This window comes from Bos indicus x Bos taurus, chromosome 4 (genome assembly GCF_003369695.1).
Source record: "Bos indicus x Bos taurus breed Angus x Brahman F1 hybrid chromosome 4, Bos_hybrid_MaternalHap_v2.0, whole genome shotgun sequence".
In the NCBI taxonomy this organism is placed as follows: domain Eukaryota; kingdom Metazoa; phylum Chordata; class Mammalia; order Artiodactyla; family Bovidae; genus Bos; species Bos indicus x Bos taurus.
The window spans coordinates 13164801-13178051 of record NC_040079.1 but is presented as its reverse complement, the minus strand read 5'-3'; the positions used below and the strand labels follow the sequence as shown (position 1 = coordinate 13178051).

The window sequence follows — 13251 nt, the reverse complement described above, 5'->3', positions numbered from 1 at the left end:
TTGGCAGGAGGACTTTCTACAGCTGAGCCACCTGAGAAGCACCCCCCTTAGCTGCAGTGGTTCTCAATCTTCCCCTGCTCCATGTTAGACTTGCCATGGGGAGCTTTTGAGATGCCAATGCTCAGGTCTTCCCCACAGCAATTGCTCAGAATTTCTGAGGATACAACCTGGCTATGGATTTTTTTATAAGCCCTTCAGGTAACTCAGGCAATTCTGCTATGCAGGCAGGATTGAGAAGAACCAATGAAAGAAGTGCCAAGAACTAAGATTACATGCTTACCTGAAAAGTTGACAAAAAGGTGGAAACACCAGCCCTACTGTAACCAGCCACGATCACAACAGCAACCCTCCACCTAGGTCTAGGCTTTAAAAAAAAAAAAAAAAAGGAGGTTCCCGGGATCATACATCAGCTTCCCACTGGCTATCTATTTTTCATGTGGTAATGTATATGCTTCCATGCCAAAGCCGGTGCCCTGAGACAACCTAGAGGGATGGGGTGGGAAGGGAGGTGGAAGGCAGGATTAAAGAGGAGGGGACACGTGGCATACACATGACAAATTCATGTTGATGTATGGCCAAAACCATCACAATATTGTAAAGCAATTATCCTCCAGTTAAATAAATAAAGTTAATAAAAAAAAAAGCAGAGGGGAGGGAGGGAGAGGTAGGTGACGTGAGTCACAGGCAGTACAGTGGGGAGTTGCCGCAGAGCCCTCTGAGGCACTCATTCAGGGTCCTCAGGAGACAGCCAGTATGGGGATGATGCCTGCTCCCAGAGGCATCATGGCCAGATGGTGTCGGAGGAGCAGCAGCATCCTCAGGGAGCACACTTAGCACGCCACCAGGAGAATAGTGAGACATCCCCAGTCCCTTCTCTCCCATGTGAGGACCCTGCAGGAAGAGGAAAGAGAAACGGGTGTTCCCATTCCCACTCAACCCAAGCAGATGGGGTCTCAGCTCAAGCTGTGCTTGGGGAAAAACAGAGAAGATAAGATTCAAACCAGTATGAAACAAAATTGGATTGAGTCAAAGAAGACTAGAAAAGATCCAGCCTGCCTAAGATATCACTGTGGGATTGAAACCGAGCAGGACCCTGTGGGGTCCTCCTGGGTAAGAAAACCTCTCCATGTCCCCTGTTTCTTGTTTGTAGGCGATGGTTTTAGACTCCTAGACCTTTCTCTGAGTTCCAAAGAGCAGATATAAGCAGTTCCAGCTAGGGAAGTGAGGGAAAGCAGAAACAAAGGAAAACAAGCCCAACAAACTAATGTCTTGATTTATGACCCTACACTGCAGAGACTGCATCCTGTGGCTTTAACCGGCTGCCCCAAGCGGACTTGAAATTGATGGCACCAGGAGGATCAATTAAGAACTGAAGCTTCTGAATCATCACAGAAGCTCTAAGTAAATAATAAAATGCCTCAGCCATGGCTTCTGCTCTCTCCTGGAAAGAAGTTGCTACATCACAAGACCATGATTTACTAATCGGCTTTGCAGGCATGCATAGATCAGTTGCAATCACCAAAGACACCTCAGATCACAAGACGGCGCTGGGAAGTCTGCAGCTGAGGCCTTATCAGGAAGGTGAAATCACAGAGACGTCTTCTTCTTTACCTTTTTGCCTTTAAAAGCCTTGCATCCCAGCCAACCAGATGGATTTGAGTCTAGGTTTCCACCTTCTGAGTTGCACCTCCTCTACTAACAAAAGTAGTGGAGGTCTTCCCTGGTAGATCAGATGATAATGAATCTGCCTGCAATGCAGGAGACCCATGTTCCATCCCTGGGTCAGGAAGATTCCCTGGAGGAGGGCTTGGCAACTATTCTTGCCTAGAGAATCCAATGGACAGGGGACCCTGGCAGGCTACAGTCATAGGGTTGCAAAAGAATTGAACACGACTACAGAGAAGGCAATGGCACCCCACTCCAGTACTCTTGCCTGGAATATCCCATGGATGGAGGAGCCTAGTAGGCTGCAGTCCATAAGGTCGCTAAGAGTCAGACACGACTGAGCAGCTTCACTTTCACTTTTCACTTTCATGCATTGGAGATGGAAATGGCAACCCACTCCAGTGTTCTTGCCTGGAGAATCCCAGGAACAGAGGAGCCTGGTAGGAGGCCATCTATGGGGCCGCACAGAATCAGACAAGTCTGAAGCGACCTATCAACAGTAGCAGCAGCAAGGGATACTACTGATATATTTTTCTCTGCTCCAAACTCTATTTCTTATGGTGCCTTGGACACATGAACTTGGGTTCAACAATAGGATGAGAGAAGATTCAAAAGCAGAGGGTTGAACACCCTGACTGAAGGGAAAATCTTGTTCATGTTTATCCCTCTCACAGTGTTGTTGCTGTTCCCTAAACCAATGATACTTTAGTGTTTTCTCAGTCATACTAGGCTTAAATACTATGACTCTAAGATTTCCTTAGGATTTCTATACTCCCTGAGGTGACATATATGTTGCTTGGAGATCAAACAGAGACTTGAAGGGGGACAGGAGGGGAAAAGGAGGTAGGGAGTCTCCTCCATGGATGTTCCTCTGTCCTTGCATTGGCTTCATCTGGACCCAAGCTTGCAAGACTTCCTTGGTAGGAGACTCCAAGACTCCAGACTCCCTTGGAATCTAACTCCCTCAGCAAATTTTCAAACTCTTTTTCTGAACACAAGGCAGAAACAGCAATTCTACCAAGGGTGGATGGATGGTGGGACAGCTGGAGTATGCCTGTAAAGCCCCCTCTGCCACTGACACCCACACACAGCCATGAGGGATGCGTCACGAAATAGGGCCCCTTTCAGAGGGATGCTTACTCTCAATAACTCTTCCCTCCCCCTCTCTCATTCCTCTTTCTTGGAAAAGCATTTACTAGTCTCTATGGTGGGGCCTGACAGAGAAGTGAAAGGAAAATGGCTCCCTAAACATATGTTCTTCCAAAGTTGTTCTGTCCTACACTTGGACCAGTTTTTGAACTTAATAGCTGATAATTTGAAAACTTTGGTATTTGGTTCCACCATGAGAGTTTCCCCAAAATAAAGGTGCCTCCATTCTAGCTCCCCAAATGAGAATCAAAAAACAAATAATAAGTTGACCCCACATCCCTATAAATACAGTGCCTGCCCACCATTGCTCTCACCTCTTAAAATCAAAGAAAACGAATGAACACCAATAGAAGATGGTACCAGATGAAAAGAAATCAAGGATATTGTGCAAGAAATTTGGGGAGATCTTATTTATTATAAATTTGTATAAGTTGGGACAAAAAAAACAAAAAACAAAAAATGAATTTGTTGCTTCATAATGGGCCTTAGGAAGCATCACTATGAACAAAGCTAGTGGAGGTGATGGAACCCCAGTTGAGCTATTTCAAATCCTAAAAGATGATGCTGTGAAAGTGCTGCACTCAATATGCCAGCAAATTTGGAAAACTCAGCAGTGGCCACAGGACTGGAAAAGGTCCGTTTTCATTCCAATCCCAAAGAAAGGCAATGCCAAAGAATGCTCAAACTACTGCACAATTGCATTCATCTCAGTTCAGTTCAGTTCAGTCACTCAGTCGTGTCTGACTCTTTTCGAACCCATGAACTGCAGCACGCCAGGCCTCCCTGTCCATCACCAACTCCCGGAGTTCACTCAAACTCACGTCCATTGAGTCAGTGATACCATCCAACCATCTCATCCTCTGTCGTCCCCTTCTCCTCCTGCCCCCAATCACTCCCAGCATCAGAGTTTTTCCCAATGAGTCAGCTCTTCGCATGAGGTGGCCAAAGTACTGGAGTTTCAGCTTTAGCATCATTCCTTCCAAAGAACACCCAGGACTGATGAATGGACTGGTTGGATCTCCTTGCAGTCCAAGGGACTCTCAAGAGTCTTCTCCAACACCACAGTTCAAAAGCATCAATTCTTCAGCTCTCAGCTTTCTTCACAGTCCAACTCTCACATCCATACATGACCACTGGAAAAACCTTAGCCTTGATTAGACGGACCTTTGTTAGCAAAGAAATGTCTCTGCTTTTTAATATGCTCCCTAGGTTGGTCATAACTTTCCTTCCAAGGAGTAAGCATCTTTTAATTTCATGGCTACAATCACCATCTGCAGTGATTTTGGAGCCCCCAAAAATAAAGTCTGACACTGTTTCCACTGTTTCCCCATCTATTTCCCATGAAGTGGTAGGACCGGATGCCGTGATCTTCGTTTTCTGAATGTTGAGCTTTAAGCCAACTTTTTCACTCTCCACTTTCACTTTCATCAAGAGGCTTTTGAGTTCCTCTTCACTTTCTGCCATAAGGGTGGTGTCATCTGCATATCTGAGGTTATTGATATTTCTCCCAGCAATCTTGATTCCAGCTTGTGTTTCTTCCAGTCCAGCATTTCTCATGATGTACTCTGCATATAAGTTAAATAAACAGGGTGACAATATACAGCCTTGACGTACTCCTTTTCCTATTTGGAACCAGTCCGTTGTTCCCTGTCTAGTTCTAACTGTTGCTTCCTGACCTGCATACAAATTTCTCAAGAGGCAGATCAGGTGGTCTGGTATTCCCATCTCTTTCAGAATTTTCCACAGTTGATTGTGATCCACACAGTCAAAGGCTTTGGCATAGTCAATAAAGCAGAAATAGATTTTTTCTGAAACTCTCTTGCTTTTTCTATGATCCAGGGGATGTTGGCAATTTGACCTCTGGTTCCTCTGCCTTTTCTAAAACCAGCTTGAACATCAGGAAGTTCACGGTTCACATATTGCTGAAGCCTGGCTTGGAGAATTTTGAGCATTACTTTACTAGCGTGTGAGATGAGTGCAATTGTGCAGTAGTTTGAGTATTCTTTGGCATTGCCTTTTTTTGGGATTGGAATGAAAACTGACTTTTCCAGTCCTGTGGCCACTGCTGAGTTTTCCAAATTTGCTGGCATATTGAGTGCAGCACTTTCACAGCATCATCTTTCAGGATTTGAAATAGCTCAACTGGAATTCCATCACCTCCACTAGCTTTGTTCATGGTGATGTTTTCTAAGGCCCACTTGACTTCACATTCCAGGATGTCTGGCTCTAGGTCAGTGATCAGACCATCGTGATTATCTGGGTCATGAAGATCTTTTTTGTACAGTTCTTCTGTGTATTCTTGCCATCTCTTCTTAATATCTTCTGCTTCTGTTAGGTCCATACCATTTCTGTCCTTTATTGAGCTCATCTTTGCATGAAATGTTCCTTTGGTATCTCTGATTTTCTTGAAGAGATCCCTAGTCTTTCCCATTCTGTTGTTTTCCTCTATTTCTTTTATTATATTATACTTTATAGTATATTTTATTGATTTATGTATTTATGAAAGTCAAGGTATTAGTTGCTGAGTCACATCCGACTGTTTGAAATCCCATGGACTATAGCCCACCAGGCCCCTCTGTCCATGGGATTCTTCAGGCAAGAATACTGGGGTGGGTAGACACTGTCTTCTCCAGGGGATCTTCCCAACCCAGGATCAAACCTGGGTCTCCCACATTGCAGGCAGATTCCTTACTGTCTGAGTCCCCAGGGAAGCCCATATATATTTATAAATATTTCATATTTTATACACATACATATGTTCCAGAGTTCATTCTGTTACACAGCCAGGACAACAAAGTAGGGAATTAAATTTCAAGTAATAATGTTTTGTCACATTTTCCAACTTTAACACTATTTTCACAACACTCTGAAGGCTTCCTGGGCTAACTCTACCTGATTCTAGACACAAATAGTGACATGGATCTTGGTAAATTAGAACTGGTGATAAACACACAAACAATGAAAACTGTCACATAGGAGTTTTTGTCTCTAACCCAAATGACATCCAATTTTGGCTTTTCTGAGTACTGTTTGAGGACACTATAATAGCTAGCTTTTCTGAAAGAAACTTGATTGTAAGTAAAAATTATCAGATATGAGCCGATGGGAAATTCTGACTCATAACCTAACCACAGGAAAAAAGTCTCTCCCCAAGTAAAGGAGTTAACAAAGGAAGCAGGAGAAGGCAGATCAAAAGAATCTGTTCGCATTTTCATGGATAATTCAGCAGGTAACAAGTCTTGTGAGATAAGGAAAAGAGACTGTGATTCCTAAACTGGGACTCTTGCCCTGTGAAGTCAGTAAAATATGGACTTAAATGAGATAGGTAGGTTGGAGATGAAAATGGCAACCCACTCCAGTATTCTTGCCTGGGAAATCTCACGTACAGAGGAGCTTGGCAGGCGACAGGCCATGAGGTCACAAAGAGTCGGACACAACTGATTGACTAAGAAACAACAAAGGTAGTAAGGTAGGAGGGTGCTGGGATAGGAGCCTGTCTAAATTTTTTTTTTTCCCAGTGAGCTCCTGAAAGCCCAAGACAAATGGGTCTTGATGAAAAATGGAGACAGTCGGCAACCAGATCCTCTCATCATTTGCATCTCAAGCCTCTAACTTGTGGTCACGTGACAAGCAAATGAAGAAAAATTGGCAATAACCATTAACTGGAAAGAAAAAACATAATTACACTGAGTCAGGATCAGACAGTTGCAGAGAAGGTACCAGTTCTTCAGGCAGAAATCTGAACATCAGAGCCAAAGAGAATGGTGACGGTGAACACAGATGCGATGGATAAAGACACGACCAGGTTTAAGATCGTCTTCACCTTGGTGGTCTCTGCAATAGAGTGCCTCATTGGCATTGCTGGGAATGGCCTCATCACCGTCATCCATGGAGCCGAGTGGGTCAGAGGCAAAAGACTCCCCATTGGACTGCATTCTGCTCATGCTGAGCTTTTCCAGGCTCTTGCTACAGATTTGGATGATGCTGGAAAACACGTACAGTCTGCTGTTCTGGGTCATCTACAATGAAAAAAGAGTATACATACTTTTCAAAACCATCATCATGTTTCTGAACTACTCCAACCTCTGGCTTGCTGCCTGGCTCAATATCTTCTATTGTCTTAGAATCGCAAGCTTTACTCACCCGTGGTTCTCCGTGATGAAAAGGAAGGTCATGTGGCTGATGCCTGGGCTTGTGAGGCTGTCCTTGTTCTTCTCCTTTTGCTCCAGCTTTCCCTTCTCTAAAGGTATATTCAACGTGTACGTGAACAATTCCGTCCCCATCCCCTCCTCCAACTCCACTGAGAAGGTGTACTTCTCCGAGACCAACATGGGCAACTTGGTTACCACCCTTTACCTGGGGATCTTCATCCCTCTGATCATGTCTATGCTGGTGGCCACCCTGCTGATCATCTCTCTCAAAAGACACACCTTCCACATGAAAAGCAATGCCACTGGCTCCAGGGACCCCAGCATGGAGGCTCACCTGGGGGCCATCAGAGCCATCAGCTATTTTCTCATTTTCTACATTCTCAATGCAGTTGCTCTGTTTTTTTTTCCATATCCAACATCTTTGCCGCCAACAGCTCCTGGAATATTTTATGCAAAATCATCATGGCTGCCTACCCTGCTGGCCACTCAGTGCTACTGATCTTGGGCAACCCAGGGCTGAAAAGGGCATGGAAGCAGTTTCAGCACCAAGTTCATCTCTACCTGTAAGGGCAAACCCACAGGGGACCACAGGATCTGCTCCAATCAAGCTCTGACTTCTCCTCTCCTTGACCTCTCTCCCCACCCATCTTTTCTTCCCTAATCTGCTCTGACACTTCTCAGGTAACTGGATTCATTCATGAATGTGAAGCTGAATTTTTTCACTTGAGATTCTAAGTAGAAGTAGCTAAACCACTCTAAGATGGATTTATGAAAGCTCCTTAATCTATGGTCATTTGCATGCTGTCCTTAGATCTTCTCTGCTTCCTCCCCCACTGAACCTTAAGGAGAGGGTGACCAGATATTTCTGTTTGCCTGGGATGAGCTCTGTTTGCGCCTGTTAGCAGTTTTCATCCTTTCATTTCCAAGGATAGCTTGGTCTGGATGAAAAATTATATGGTCACCCTACTTAAGGAACCCTACTAACCCAGAGTCAAGAAAAAGGAGGGCTAGTGAAAAGCATGGTGTGCATCTCAAGGGGTAGAAGGGACATCTGAATGCCTATAGATAAAGAGGATCCAGGAGAGAAAATCTGGCCCAAATTTTCAAGTGGTGTAGAAGTTTCAAGAAAAATTAAGAGTGAAGAAAAAGCCTTTGGACTTGGCTAAAAGAAGGTTGGGCTTCCCTGGTGGCTCAGTGGTAAAGAATCCTCCTGCTGATGCAGGTCAGGAAGACCCCTCTGGAGAAGGAAACCCACTCAAATAGCAGGCAACCCACTCCAGTATTCTTGCATGGAAAATCCCAAGGACAGAGGAGTCTGGCAGGCTATAGTCCCTGGGGTGACAGGAGAGTCAGACACAACTGAGCGACTAAACAACAACAACAAAAGGCTAAGGATCTGGTGGCACTCAGATCACAGGAGTTTCCAGAAATCACGCAAAGATGAAAACAGTGAGGCGTTTTGTAAAGCCCAGTCTTTTCAGGAGTCTGGTTGGAGGTAAAGCTGAAGCAGAGGGTGGCAGGTGGGTGGTGGTGGCTGGTCAACTGGATGCTTGGATCATATGTTTCCAAATGATAAGGGACAACTCGAGAAGAAAGGAAAGGAAGGACAGTGTAAAGAGTGATGTGAGCAGGAAGTAGAAAATAGAAAGAGGCCAGACTGGAGGATCATCTCTTTTGCTCCCCTCCTGGGTCTGTGACAATATACGCGCACCGGTGCCTCGGGCTTTACCAGTTCTGGGTCAGCTGGCGGAACTAGCAGGGTGGGGCAGGGTATCTAGGAGGGGTTGCTGGACAAGCAAACACTACTTACTGCTCACTGTCGCTCTCCAGAATGAGACCCGCAGCAGAGCCTCCAAAGGTGATCACAGAGTAAGACAGCCCTCTTCCCACATATCTTGGAACCAGAAGTTAGGAGGTTGGGTTTTCTTATATTGGGTATTTTTAAAATCAGAATTACTAAGGTAACTGGGGGAAAAAATGCTACTGATCATATCAAGCTTAAGAGGCTAAGTGAAAATGTGAGGTCATCGGCAAATGCTAAATTCTGAGTTCCTGGACCTTTGAGCACTTTTTTCAGAGAGTCCCTTACCTCCTAAGTGGCAAAAAAAAAATCACACATACACACACACACATATTCACTCACATTCATCCCTTTATAGTTCAAAGAGCTTGGTACTTACTCAACTGGAAAGGAAAATGTTTATAGAAAACACACTCCTTTGATAGCTTTCCTAAGTGAAATTTATTTAAAACTGTTTAAGGTTGGCATGACAGTTATCGTAAAAAAAAAATAGATCTTGAAGTTTCATTTCAATGCCTAAAGAAAAGAGAAATATACATTTTTCCCAAATAATACAAGCACTAATATCTACTGAAAAACAGAAAACGGATTCAAAGTTATCATGTCATTAATATGAACATTGCCAAGAAAATAAAGTGTATAATCCCTCTCCGTGCTTATTAAGAAGAAATAGTATCTCATTTGCAAAAGCCGAAGGAGGCAGAGCGCTAACAAGAGCTTTAAGGATGATGACATCCTTATCGATACTGTATGTTGCCCTACTTTAACCAGATCAAGTTCTCTCCTGGCTACTCCTCCCTCCCTCCCCTTTTTTTCTTGCTTTCTGTAGAATGCACCTAAAGTTCCACAATGGGCCAGACTACCCTGTCTTCGAATTGGTTGGCTTTGGACAGAAACCAGCATTCCTAGGGGATCCACTTTGCAAACTCTGCACAACACCCCTGTCCCCTGGGAGCAGTTGAAAGTTATGGCAGGAAGGATTTCTTTACCCACAAAATCACCCCCCACATTATCCACCACATGGAGCAGTCTCTACTGAATAAGAGACAAGAAAGCAGAAGTTCAATCAACCGGTAACAAGTCTTGAGATGAGCGAGGTGGGGCTGAAACCAAGGGCAGAAATCAGAAGCCATCGGGGAAGGGCAGGAAGAGACACCGGGAGAGAAGGGGCCCTCCACCCAAAGTCCCCGTGGAGAGAAGCACACTCCTTACAGGGAGGTGGAGAATATAAATTTACTCAGAAAGGTGGGCTTGTGGGAAGAGGTAGGACAAACAAAGTGGGGAGCCAGTCCTCAGTGTGTGAAAGCTGGGGGGCTCTCTGGACCCCTTCTCTGGACTGAGAGGCACTGCCTTTTACAGGAGACATGATGGATGGCCATGGATGGATTCTAGAGCCAGGGACGTGACCTAGATGGCCCAGGCAGGGCAGACTCAGGGAAGAAAACAGCAGTGCCGAGGTGAGGGTGGAGAACAGAGCTACAAGCACTGGGGGAGGGAAGGTGTGAAGGCGTTGAGCTCCAAAGACAAACTTGGCCGGTCTCCTTGGGAGAAGGGCTCTACTGACAACTCCTGCCCAGGCCTCCAGAGAGTATTCCCACAAACCAGGGAACAAAACATCTTCAAGAGCTTTCCAGAGGAACTTGTCTTGCCCAGGGTGGGATGTGGTATGGTAGGGGTGCTCTGTCTGCAAAGCTAGCCTGTCAACCAGCCTCATTGAGGGGAAACAGGTTGTTTTTAAGTTTTTCGTTTGTTTCTCATTTGGTTTTCCTCCTTGCTTTTAGTAAAGGGTCTAAAGAATGTTCCACCCTCGCGCAGCTGCGTCAGGAGAAAATAAGAGAAAAGTGGTTTTGAAGTTAGTCCAGGGCGAAACAGAACCAGTAATCCCCTGGGTCGGATTTGGTTCGGGTGTGGCAGAAGCAGTCAGAGGGGAACCAAGGAAGGAAACAGACCCATAGACTTAAGAGAAGGAACTGTGGTTGGGTGTGGGGTGAGGGATGGTTAGGGACTGACGCGTACACACTGCTACACTTAAAACGGATAACCCCCAATGACCTACTGTATAGCACTGGGAACTCTGCTCAATATTATGTAACAACCTAAATGGGAAAAGAATTTGAAAAAGAATAAATGCATGTGTGTGTGTAACAGAATCACTTTGCTGTACACCTGAAGCTGACACAACACTGCATATCACTGGTACTCCAACAGAAAATAAAGAGTTTAAAAACATTACTAAAGTATTTTAAAAAGGAAACAGCCATAAAATAAGACATTTTAAAAAAAGAACCCCAAGGTGGAACATTCATGGAAAAATCTCACCTCAGCAGCTGCACCCATCTCCCAAGTCCCACCTTCCTCTCTCCTACCCTGTGGTCCCCACAGTGAAGATGACTTAAGCCTGGGGTCCTGGCTTGGCTACTTACGGGTGTGTGACTCAGGTGTGTTACTGCCTGTCTCTGAACCTCGGTTTCTGTATCTGTAAAATAGGAATAACGATAAGAATATCGACCGCCTAGGATTTTCTGTCTCGGCCTCAGAAATGAGCGAGAGAAAACACTGGCCTGAGTAAGCTCTCAGGGACCATTGGCCGTTCACTGTCTAAAGGTGAGGGACGGGAGGCTGAGAGGCAGGGTGTTGGAGAACGCGGACTCTCAGAGCAGGTCAGGTGAGAAAAGGCCACAGCCAGACTGAGCCGGATGCACACAGAGGACCAGGCCCGAGCCAGGGACTCCGGCAGAACACAGCTTAGTCTGCAGCAGCTCACCCGCCCCAGCGGGGAGGGAGGAAGAGGGGGCACCCTGAAGGCTCCAGCTCCTGCACCCACTCCTGACAACATCAGAAAGACTCCAGGGTTTAGCGCCTTGGCAGTGGTTCAAGTCTCTGTCTGGAACAAAGCAGGGCACTGGGTCAGGGGTCAGCAAACCCTCGGTCGAGCCTCACAGTAACTATATGAAGCTCTGTGGGCCCCTGTCACAAGCCCTCCAGGTTCTTCTGTAGCACAAAACCCACCAGAGGCAACATGTATGGCTGTCCTCCAATAATATTTGATTTACTGGCACTGAAATGTGAATTTCATTTAATTTTTCATATGTCAGGAAATATTCTCGTTTTTCAACCATTTAAACATGCAAAAAGCATTCTTGGCTCATGAGCTCTACAAAAATAGGCAGTGGGTCGGTTTTGACCCCCAAACCCCAGTTTGCCAACCGGGCACTTGGCACTTTCTCCAACCCAAGGGGGGAGTGAAACCCACCACCAAACTCCACTTATCTTCACTGTAAACCAGAGACACTCCTCATGACAGCTTTTGCCATGTTTCAAACACGGCAGGCAACTTTCCGAATATTTTTGCCACTTCTAATTTCTCCAGCTTTCATCCACCGCTTTGCAATCCCTAAAACACAACCCTTTAATTGTTTGTGAAAAATAAAGACTCATCTAATGCTCTGGTCCCTCCTCCCCCACCACTTCCCCCATCACCACAAAGCTGTTAAGGACAGACATACAGGTCCCAAATGAGTTTTTATCTAAAGCTCTGACAGGGACCATCCTGAAGCTATTCAGTCGATAACAAGGAGTAAAGGCTGGCAGACAGGTTCCTACAGAGTCCCTGGGAATAATGTGGAGGCTATGTCTCCAACTCTGACATGATCACACTCCTACAAACTCCCATTGTCAGATTGGACCCTTGGCTGCCTTTCTCTTCACGGATCTGATCCAGGGGCAGCGTTTACATGTTTGCATTCTTTCAGATGGTAGGTAACTGGCTGGTTGATTACACGATAGCAGGAGAGGCCCAGCGTCTGTGTGGCACTGGAGAAGGACCTGGAAGATCCTTGGTGTCACAGATCTAGACTTGGGTCTCCACTCGGGTGATCTTCGGAAGGTCACTGAACCTTTCTCAGCCTCAGTTTCCCTGCCCAGGAAACAGCGACGATGGGAATATTCACTTCAAGGGGTTGTTTGGAGGTTCAGAGGAAATAATACATCTGTGCATAATAAACCAGAAACCTCCATATGAAAGTAAATGCATTTATTCATTCAACAAAAGTGTACTGTGTATAGGCTACTCCCTGAACTGGACACTGAGAACTCAAAGGTTAAGGTGACAAAACTTTCACCTCCCTGAGCCCAGAGGCTGGGAAAGAACAACTCGTTAAACTACAATGTGGAAAACACTTCAGAGGAGGTCTGTGTACTGCGGGGTCAGCACTGTGCCTCAAACTGCAAATGTTCATAATTAAAACCCCTTCTCTACAAAATATTACAAGTCCTGATCTTCCTGATTATCTCCTTTCGGGCTGGAGAGAGAGGAACTCAGAATAGAACGCTTATCTCTCAGTCTCACTGGCCAGTTAGGAAAGATGAGGGCGGAGAGAAATGTCCCGCTGAGCATCCTTGGAGATCCCTATCAGTGCCTAAGGATGCAAAACACAGGGGTCCTGTTACCTGCGGCCCTCACTAGGGAAAGCTGCTGTTTGCATT

The 13251-nt window shown here is 45.5% G+C and overlaps 1 protein-coding gene across 1 annotated transcript; it reads left to right on the top strand.

Moving 5' to 3' along the window:
* Window positions 1-5507: 5507 nt before the first annotated feature.
* Window positions 5508-12237, top strand: TAS2R40 (taste 2 receptor member 40). The gene is given in 3 exon segments (XM_027538770.1): window positions 5508-6739; window positions 6741-7362; window positions 7365-12237. Coding segments are annotated over 3 exon segments (954 nt in total). The 5' UTR covers window positions 5508-6575; the 3' UTR covers window positions 7533-12237.
* The last annotated feature ends 1014 nt before the right edge of the window (window positions 12238-13251 follow it).